Source organism: Rhipicephalus sanguineus, chromosome 7 (assembly GCF_013339695.2).
Source record: "Rhipicephalus sanguineus isolate Rsan-2018 chromosome 7, BIME_Rsan_1.4, whole genome shotgun sequence".
Taxonomy (NCBI): Eukaryota; Metazoa; Arthropoda; class Arachnida; order Ixodida; family Ixodidae; genus Rhipicephalus; species Rhipicephalus sanguineus.
In genome coordinates, this window is record NC_051182.1 from 166,597,940 (window position 1) to 166,609,139 (window position 11,200).

Sequence of the window (11,200 nt, forward strand, 5' to 3'; positions counted from 1 at the left end):
CCCTTGATAAGGCTCAACTTTTGTCTGACGTCACACCTTGCAACGATCGACCTTCTCTGCTTATAAGCTCAAGCCTTCCGAGCTAAAGGTTGCCCCGATGCGTTTGCTTCACCGCGATAGATGTCGAAAAGCAGTCGAAAAAGTTGAGGCCCTTATCACCCTTGATAAGGCTCAACTTTTGTCTGACGTCACACCTTGCAACGATCGACCTTCTCTGCTTATAAGCTCAAGCCTTCCGAGCTAAAGGTTGCCCCGATGCGTTTGCTTCACCGCGATAGATGTCGAAAAGCAGTCGAAAAAGTTGAGGCCCTTATCACCCTTGATAAGGCTCAACTTTTGTCTGACGTCACACCTTGCAACGATCGACCTTCTCTGCTTATAAGCTCAAGCCTTCCGAGCTAAAGGTTGCCCTGATGCGTTTGCTTCACCGCGATAGATGTCGAAAAGCAGTCGAAAAAGTTTAGGTGCTTATCACCCTTGATAAGGCTCAACTTTTGTCTGACGTCACGGCTTGCGCGATGGGCTCACTATGCGTATTTATCATTCCACAGCTGTCAGAAACGGCCCTAAATATTTTCCCGCGGTCTGTATTGGGGGGGAAGCCAACTTGCTGTTGCGACTAGTGGAGATGGTAGGTGTCGCCGTTGCTGGCTCTTTCAGCGCCGTTTTGACTGCCGGTCGTGCGTTGTAGCTGCTCATACAGAACACAATGTTTAGTGTGACGTCAGGCAAAAGTTGAGCGATGGGTGATAAAAGCCTCAACTTTTTCGACTGCTGCTCTCCATGTATTGCGGGGAAGCAAACACATCGGGGGAAAGCTTAGCTTAGAAGGTTCCTATTGAAATACACGTGAACTGACAATTAAAGCAGTCACACTAAATGAGAAACACCAAGAAATGAGGTATGGAGAGGTTTGCTTCATTAAAGAAAGTGCGATCATTATCACACACATTCGTATACTGAGGACATTCAGGTAAGCTTTGCCATTTTACCGCGTAGTTGTGCTGTTTATAGCATGAACAGAAAGCACACCTTAAAGTAAGTTTCGATATTCACCTGACGTCCTCCGTAAGGGCGCTAGTGCGGCAGTCGCCATAGGCGTCGCTCGCGCGGTCGTCGCCGTAGGACTACAACTAAAGTGCTTGCCGCGCATGTTGTTTCGATATATTTTCTCATCTTTCCTCATGACATCAGATTGTCATATGCAGGATCACTGAATAACCACGGCTATATGTTGGCCGTATGTAGGCGATCGCTGGCGGGCCGAGCTCAGTAAATGAGCACCAGCTAGGGGTTTAATTTCTAAAGTGCATAAGCATTTCTACGCTGACTTGACCAGAAAACTGCCTCTCTGTCCATCCCTCTGTCATGTAAGACTAATCAGTGCAAAAAAGAAAATCTAGCTTTCTTCGCGGTGTTGGGTTTCGAGCTTGAGGCCCATTGCACCAAAGGCAAACGTCTTACCTACTGTGCTTGCTAAGCGCAAATGTATCTGAACAATGCGAGTGTTTTGTACCAGTGGAACGGAAGAAATGCGAAAAGAGAACACTTGATTTTTATGAAGGATTTGTTGAAATACAGATGAATCCCTTTATGAGAGACGCACTGGGAGCAGTTCTTGTCCCTTATATGCCGTGTCTCTTATAAGCAGGGTACCGTGTTCTCATTTTCTGATCAACCCCTATTTTGATGCAGGCACACTGTTGCAAAAACTTAATGCCAAACACGTGTTTTAGTGGTTGTGAGATGCGTCTTCCATGGGGTCTCAGGCGATGGCGAAAACTTGAAACATGCCTTGCCGATGCTGCCACACAACCAGGTTCCAGGGAAGGCCACAGTCACAGTTTCCTAGAAACTCATTCTTATGCATCAGTCAGAAAACTTTCAAGAGATTCTACCTTTTTTCTACGTCTCAATGCCCAGAGGCGCTCGGAGTTGGAATAGCTTTAATAAATGTTGGTGTTCACGAAAAAAAAAAAGACTGAACAGCTCAGTGCCCGAATGAAAGGGCTTTCTTTATGGCAGAATTATATTCCTAGATGACTTCATACTGTCCTCTGGCACAAAGGAGACCGGGATCCATAGATTTCGACACAGTGGTGTTCCACACAGATTTTCACCGTTGCCCGTTGGTCCATAACGCGCATTCCACGCACAAACACTCACAGTCAGACTATGTACATGTCCTCTTCCCCTCACTCTCTCAACCTGAGCACATCTCCGGACGTTGTCTTCACGCAAGTCACAAGGTTGGCCCCTATGGCATCGTAGACGAAATACCCAATGCCCAGCTTGGTCCCGCGGGGTAGTCGCCGACTCTCCAACTCGGCACGTGACAGCTCTTGGTGCTTTGACCTTCGGAGTGTCTGGAGGAGGGCGGCAGCGACCACGGACGAGCGTCCACAGGAAGCAGGCTGTGCCGGGAACACCGAGCCACCAGTGGTACCCGTCGTTGCCTATCCCACGTGGCACAAGCAGTCCCAAGTGCTCCAGTTCACTGCAAAGCAAGGACACACCGAAAGTTAAATATAACGGGCTGAAAGCACACAGCCAAAGGGCATTTCACAAAATGTGAGAGTGCTGTTAAAGGAACACTAAGGAGAAAAATGATTTCTTTGCATTAGTACTACCAAGAACACCACTGAATATTGCAAGTCTGTCCAGCGGAACCCCGTAAGGTAGCGAAAGGTTATGAAAGGGAAAAAAATTGGCGCAGGTTTATCTCTTGTAAATCTGGTTACCACGTCCAAAAGGTATGTGTGGCTTGGTTTCACAAGGACTATACACACAGTATTTTATTAAAGTTCGGCTTCAATGCAGATTTGAGGAAGAGTCTCTTTGTGTTTCTCGAACGCCGACGAAAACGGTCTTATGGTCTGTGAAGTAGTTAGCAATGGTGACAACTTTGGCTTCTCTATAACATGCTGATCTGGCCTCCCTTAACTTGAGATTTCACAGCTATATCTATGGATGATTGGATTCAGCCTGTCACTTGCGCAGAAGCGCACACACAGACTGTGCACCGGCTGGGCCACCTGTGCGGCTAGACTGAGAGATCAAGCGCTGAAGAAATAGCCATCAAATCTTCGCCTAGTCATGTAGTACCGCAGTGGCAAGGCTCTGAGCGAGCGCATCTGTGATGCCTCTCCGCAGTGGATCATGTTGAGCAACGTCATTTGCGTCCCACCGGCTAAAGGTCATTACGATGAGATGACTGACTCTAGTAGAACTTGTTCCTGGCCTAGTATGTTTAACATATTCGAAATGTAAAGGTTGCGCAAAAAGAAAGGACACATTCCACAAGGAAGGGTACGGGGATAAGCGCAAACTCACAGTGTTTATATTGTTTACTCATGGGTGGAACCACTGATTATGCCCATGCATAAACACTGCGAGTTTGCGCTTGTCCCCGTACCCTTCCATGTGAACATGTCCTTTTTTTTTTCGCTACCTTTTAATTTCAACGATGAATGACCTTGCGAGACAGAACGTACATCATGTCTCTACCTGAGGCAGTGGCGTAGCCAAGGTGGGGCACACCGGGCCCGTGCTCCCCCTCAAAATTTTTTTTTGCCATGGCATACAATGCACAATATTACTCTCCTCCCCATCTGCCTGCCTAGCCTCCACTTCAGATCAAAAAGGTGCCCCCCCCCCCCCCCCCCCCCCGAAAAAAATTTCTTTCTGCCTACGCCCCTGACCTGAGGTAAAGCTGTGTGCAGTGCATCTGTTTTATTATTTAGCAGCACTTTTTCCTGATTTTGACCACGTGTTTGCACGTTACGTTTTCCGGCTACTGCATTTTCTTCTTCTTCTTTTTTTTTTTTTTGCAGTCCTGTAAAAAACAGTTTAGAGGCGTTCTACTGCACATCCAAAGTTTTTGTGCAATACTTTTGCGCCTTTAGCTGTGTTGGATGTGCAAACAATGTAAGCGGAACCCAGCTCAGAAGTGCCCCGTGCACACACAGAGCTTTGTGCCTAGAGGTGCGGATGGTCGTCTACCACCAAATGCATTGTAAACATAAAATTGCAAAACACAGAGAAAGAAAAAAAAAAATTGGCGAAGCTTGCACTAAACCGTGCAAGGCTTGAAACAGTGAAACTGGGCGATTCTGAAGACTAATCTGGTTGTTTCTAGGTTGCTTCTAGGTCGTTGCTAGGCCTTAGCTACGTGATACTAGGTTGTTTCTAGTACGTTGATTCTCAGCGCAGAGAGGCTCGAGTTAAACCACAGACAGCCACAGACGCGACACGGATGTCTAAACTACAAAGACAGGAACTCTCGCTGAAACCAAGCGTTCGCACCTCTCATAGATCTACGGGCACATCGTCATTGGCAAAGCCCTCCATCGTTTCGGGGTCTTTTCGCCGCTGCCGTTGCCTTTCCAGTTTCTTAGTATTCTCTCGTTGTATGTACTCGAGGTTGCTCGGCTGCTGACCCGAAGGTCGCAGGTTCGATCCCGGCCGCGGCGGTCGCATTTCGATGGAGGCGAAATGGTAGAGGCCCGTGTACTTAGATTTAGGTGCACGTTAAAGAACACCAGATGGTCGAAATTTCCGGAGCCCTCCACTACGGCGTCTCTCATAATCATATCGTGGTTTTGGGACGTAAAACCCCAGACTATTATTATTATATTATTATATATTATACGAGGTGTTTGGCTCCCTGCCGTCGTTTCACAGCCATTTGTTGGGCTAACTGTTGCCTTCTTCATCTTTAGTGGACCAGTGGCGAGTAGTGGGATTTACCCAATTTCTGTGGCACATACCCGTTTATGATGAAAGTTTTTTGGTTCGCCGGACAAGGAACGATTTGCTAAACATCTTCGCTGCTAAAAACAAGATTCTACGCTGAATGCTTGAGGAAATCTTTACCTACAAACCTGTATGATTATTTGGCAAAAGTGGTGCCAGTTGGCTCAAGAAAATAATTAATTAAACAAAAGCTGTGTTTGAATTCATTGATTGAAAAAATCTGCTGGTAGCAGAGAAAGAACGTAGGCTCACCTGATTTCAGTATCACATAGGCTGTACTCCGTAGCCAAGCAAGTGTGGCTGTAGCTGACATTTTGGGACTGCATAACAACCTTTTCCAGGAACTTTTCTGTTGATAAGACAGGCAGAGTGGGCCTTTAGTAACTTGAAACAAAACTGCTACTTATCAGCTCCTGTACAAGATAATGCAACACTACGACATTTTCTGTTCAAAAACATGCACATTCTTTTCTCCAGGCTTGAACATCGCTAAAACAGAACAAAATTTTTCTCTGCACTCAATTAGCATATTCTGTTTGATGAGTTCGACTGTGCAACTGGACTTCTCCTGCAAACACAATTGTACAACAAAATGCACAAATAAACAGGTATCACATAGCCTTGAACATGCGATAGGGGTTGGTGCTCCAGTGATCACACATTTACCTACAATGATGGCCAAGCGATTCATGTGTTCGCTAAAATTAGATCTGTCTACGGTCAGATACAACTTTAGAAGGCAGCGGCATTTCTACACCCAAGGCATATTCACACAAGCTTGCACCAATGAGCAAGCACTGTGGATTGACGTCCTAAAGTGCACAGTTGGTGGCACCAACATTGAAGAGTGCATAACACATGTGGGGGTGCTATCAGCCCCTGTAAAGTTGTCTGCGCCTCATGGCGCACGCGCGCCTCGCGGATAGGCCGTCGGGGGCAGTGGCGCTGGGCTCGCGAGCGTTGGGGTTTGCGCGTGAGTGACGGCCACGCCACCGGAGAGAAGAGAGCGAGGCCGCCGCGGCCGCCGGGCGGGAAAAAGGAAGCCGCTTGGGATTTGGCGGCTGGCGTGGACGGCGGCTCCCGCGGTGGGTCCCGCAGGGGGACGATACCGCGGCTCGTTTCCCTCGGGGCCCCTCGTAGTGGTGAGTCGTGCGTCCTCGCGACGCCGCATTCGCGGTTATTGCTTGTCGTATGCTGTCTTATGTTATGGTGTATTTTATGTGTTATGTTGTCTTGAGTGTGTCTTATGTTATCCGGATATTCATTGTCATTATATAAGTTTTAGCGAGTAACTAGTTTGTAATAGGATTCGGCCGGCGAGCTCGCCGTATGTAAAGAAATGTTTAATAAACGAGAAAGTGTTCGTTGAACCAACCACGTCTGCTGTCTTCCGTGTGCTCTGAGAGCCGGCGATAATAAGAACACACGATCAGATCCCACACACATCAGGTTGCGACATGTTTCCACTAATAAGTGTGCATAACACATCAGGTCGTGACATGATTCCACTGATAAGGAAGCCCAGAAACGCTGGTTTCAATAGAGAAATCTGATATTGAAACCAGCGTCGTAAGCTGACAGAAAGGCTCAAAGGCTGCCGACAATACTTTTTGAACATAGTGAAAAAGCACTGCAAACCTGTAGTCAAGGCTCCTGTGAACACGTGAACCAAATATTGCTTTACATGCAGCAGGGAATTCGAATTTTACATTCAAAACAGCCAAAAATTGCTTGCTCTTTCCTCGGAGAAGTCATCATTGACTATGCAGCTCGTAGTAGCAAGTGTGCGCGATAGGTATAGGCTGATTTTATAATAAACATCATGACATCGAACCATCAGAGAGGACATGTGCCACGTCATCTAGGTACTGTGGCAACACACAAGGTGCTGTCACTGTGCCAGTGTCGCTTGTGTCTGAACCAGTAGCAGCCAATAGGTCAAAATCCTTGAAGCCATGATGCATGGCAACCTTACTTTCTAACGGCATATCAGCCCCTGCCACCCTAACTTTCAGGATGCTCCCGACAATTTCATCTCAATTTTAATGAAACAGGGCATCACAAGACGAGGGGCAAGAAAAGGAGTGCACAGAACATACGCTGACATGTCGATGAAAGAGAAAGCGATCGTCTGTTTATACTTGATGGGTTCGAACAATTTTTTTTGACAGGAGGTTCGCGAGGAGGCAGCTATATTATTTATAAAGCAACCTGTTCACCATAATCTACAATGACAAAAGTAAGCAGGATAATGAAAAACAAAAACAAAACATGTTGAACACATTTGCAACAAAGCCATTGCAATTTTCATATTTCAATTTCCTTGTAGTTCATCGGTAACTGCTTCTGTTAAAAAAAAAAAACTGACCCTTGCCACAACCCTCCTGTAGTCCTGCCTGTATAAAAAATTACCTTTCATTATATACATCACAAGCAATAAAAACTGACTGAGTGATATGATAATGTAGAACAATGTTACAGGGCCGCTTTAACAAGAATGTGCACTGATGTATTAGGTTACAGATTATACAATAAATGCTACTTGCCTACTGCTGGATTGTGTCCACTCCTTTGCCGCACGTAAATGAGGTAATCCTCTGTGAAGAGCACAGCCGCATCTGTTTCGTTTGGACCCAGCTGGAAGACTCGTACCTCGCGACGGTCCATCATCTCCGTCTGCAGGCACATTGCACAAGTGAGTCATGTGTGGCCCTGCTAGTGACATGACTATGATAATACAGTAAAAGCTTGTTAATTAGGAAAATCGGATAATTCAGATGTGTTCTCTGGTCCCGGCCAGCGTATGCATTGTTTAATGACATCAAACTATAATTAATTCGGTCATATTTGGCCACAACCCGATTAATTCGGATGATGCTCGGAGCGCGTCGACTGTGAAGCGCCACAAAAGTGTGATGCAAAGGAATCAAAACTGCATTCGCAGACAGCTGAAATGGCCACGGGCTTTCAGAAAGGCGTGGTCGCCATGCACAATTGCGTTGTTGGTATGTAATAAGGTATGGGTTCAGAGCACGTTTCGGATTAAGACACGGGGTTCAATTGAGCCACTTTCACACTGCTGTTATGCAATATATTTACTGGATTTACATATTCATAAAGAAAATGAAAGTGCATTGATGTAACAGACATTTATTGTTTTCTTGATACTTTTGGTAGTTCGGCATTCAGTTAATTGGAACAGTTTTTCCAGTCCGTGCAATCTGAATTAACGAGCTTTTACTGTAACTAGGATTTTACATGCCAAAATAACGATATGATTATGAGGCACGCTGTAGCGGGGGACTTTGGATTAATGTTGACCACCTAGGTCTTTTTTTTTTTTATTTTATTAAAATAAAATATAAATGAAGGGGTTGTTGTGGCTACCCCTTTCCACTCGGTTGTTCCAAGCTAATGACACATAGAGCGGCTCAAACAGGAACTCCACTTGCTGGACTCGGAGCAAACGTTCTCACTGGCGAAAATACTAGGCCCATGGCCATCACAGATAAATCGCAAAGCAATGAAAGTACTTCAACGTTTCTATGAAGACACTAATATTTGTGATGACCACCGAGTGACCTACATTGAAAGTGTGCACTGCAATTGTATGTGTGCTCAGTTAAAATGAGAACTTTTGAACTTACCAAATGCAGGACTGTATATATGTATATATATTCTTTTTGTTTCTGAATTCTTTTTATCCTAACAACCAACTGGGGTTCTTTGACATGCACATAAATCTAAGTACATGGGCATTCTTTTGCGTTTCGTTTCCATCGAAATGCAACCGCTGTGGCCAGGAATCAAACTCTCAAGCTTACCAGCGCGATGCCTTGTGCTAACAGTGGCGGGTGCCTGGAGTGACAGAATACTGAGACAATGTCCAAAGTGCTAGCCTCTGCACAAGGCTTTTATGGTGAACTGCCACACCGCAGTGCTCTTGCACCAGACCTGTGAGCTCCCAGCACTCAAGATTTAGAGAAAAAGTGGGGGGAAGGACGCAGGAATGACTCAAATTCTCTCACTTGACCCGACTGCCTGTCTCTGCTAATTAAAATGTTAATTTATTTTATCTAATTACTTTGGTAATTGATGTCTCTAGTCATCTAAAGATGTCTGCCACTGCAGAAAAAGTAATTCTGAAGTCAGTGAGCAAATATTGCATCTCCTTTATTTTTGAGGACACGCAGTCGTGCTCAATATGACTTGCAACACGGGAGCGCGTGGCCTCATGAGTTCAAAGATTGCGCATGGCTTCAACTTGTTTTCATTTCAGCAACTAAATTATACTTTATTATTTGGAATCAACCCCGAGTGCGAGAACAGCGTTTTGTTATGGAAATAAGGGCTAGTGGAAGCCATGGGCAGTCTTTGGACTCGTCAGGCCATGCGCTCCCGTGTTGCAACTCATATCGAGCGTGACTGTACCTATTTATCGGTATATATATATATATATGAGGAACTGGGCAAATTTGTTGTACACTGTATTGGGCCAGCCACTGGGAACATTAGGCTATTGGTCTGAAATGTTTCTTGCATATATTTGTTGTGTGTTCTTGCAAATAAAATTTCAATGCGATGCTTAGTTCAACACATATGGATGTTTCTGGACTAACACATCCTTTCTGCAAAGCCCTTACTTGCCAAAAAATTTAAAGAGAACAAAAAGGCATGAAGGTGCCACAAAATATTAAAGAGCTTTTGCAAAGGATATGGCATATGCACCTAAATTCTAGACATAAAGACCCGCTGCAAAGGCCCAGCCAATTGTGAGCATGTCTGTTTTGGTTTAACTCTGACGTCTCTGAAGAAAGACTGCACGCAGAGTTACATACTCAGAATAGCTGTAGAGGCAACTGGGCAAAGTGCTGCACTATCTATGACTAGGGTACAGACAAGGAGGGTCTACATGCGCAAACGTGGTAGTAACAACATATAACTGCCATTTGGATGTGTTGGTATAAGTTCATAATGGGAAAAGCACCACCACAATGGAGACTTGACGAGAACACAGGACAAAGCTCTACTAGTCTGGCTTTGTGATGTATACAATCATTCTGGCTAAATAAGAATGTTTCTTCCTAAAATAAAATCTTCAGTTGTTAGTAGCACTTTGTCCTGTGTTCACGCCAAGTCTCCATTCTGGTAGCTCTTTTCCCATCGTGAACATATAACTGCACGCCAAAATTCTCCAGAATTGTAGGGCCATGCAGCAATCACTAAACGTTTCCAGCAAGGAACATTGGTGACAGCGAATATGCCCAAAAAGGCTCAGTTCATCCGTGTCTGTAAACAGAAACGTCTTTCTTCGATATGACGGCAATAGTCGCACAAAGCAATGCCGGCTGGGGTGGCTTACCAAGGCCTTGTCAACGTCTACTCTGCTCTGCACCATGGCGTAGAGCTGGTGCCTCATAGCGACAGCGGGAAAGCCGGCCAAGAACTTGTCCGACGGGAATATGGAGCGCAACATCTGCAGCGCCGACTTGGTCTCCCCGGCGACGCGCTGGCTACGCAAATCCAGGTGTAGCCTCAGCAGAAGGGCCGCATCTGCGATCGCACAATTTCCCGATCAGGGCTATCATCTCGCCACAATCGAGAGGCAACAGCGCTAAGCCGAAGGATAAAAACGAAGTGAGAATCGGGTAAGACACGCGAATCGCGCAGTTAGCAACAGCAGCCATCTATCTCAAAACCGGGAAGCTACCCAGTGGACACAACTGCGTCGTAGTGCCTTACCTTGGCAGTTGGAGATTGTAGTCGACGAATACGGTTCGGTCGAGCAGCAGAGTCTCTTCCTGGCCCGCATGAGTCGTTTCTGATTCATCAACACGCAAACAGTTTACGCGATGCCCGAATGTGCCCCGATCTCTTATGTGGGGGCTGGCGGCTTACGTGATGCCTTAGGGAGATTCGATTTCCATCGTAAGAGGCACAAAAGCACACATACATAAAAGTACAAACAAAACGGGGGGTAACCCTACGGGCCTATCGAAATTTGACGTGTATGTGGCTTCATTTTAAAGGTAGCTCTTGGTTCAGAACGTAGCTGGAACGTAAGCGGCGTAGAATACAGAGATTCGGTAAATTTGGGAAAATAATACAAGCTCAAGCTAAGAAAGCAAAATAAAGGCAAAGAAATGACGCCGCTGGCCGCGCTGTGTGCAGACGACGGCGAACTCGCAGACGCAGTCTCGAACAAATGTCAAAAAAAACTTTTTTGAGAAAAATGAGGAGACAGGAAGATACCTTTTTGTAAGTTATTCTCTAAATATATGAAGAGTTTAAACTTCTCCTAAGAAAGGCACATGCGCGTTTTTACTACTTTACAACAAAAAAATTTCCGACTCAAGGTGGCTTGCGCTTCTAAAATTTCGCAAGAAATATTTTTTATAGTTCACATTATTCAATATAAACTGTCGCATTTCTAGCTGTTTATATA

The 11,200-nt window shown here is 45.5% G+C and overlaps 1 protein-coding gene across 1 annotated transcript; it reads right to left on the bottom strand.

Annotated features, from left to right (window-relative positions):
• Positions 1–1,982: 1,982 nt before the first annotated feature.
• On the bottom strand, positions 1,983–10,942 carry LOC119400500 (serine/threonine-protein kinase 19-like). The gene is given in 6 exon segments (XM_037667559.2): positions 1,983–2,381; positions 2,383–2,497; positions 5,008–5,104; positions 7,302–7,431; positions 10,118–10,308; positions 10,498–10,942. Coding segments are annotated over 6 exon segments (807 nt in total). The 5' UTR covers positions 10,586–10,942; the 3' UTR covers positions 1,983–2,195.
• Positions 10,943–11,200: the final 258 nt, after the last annotated feature.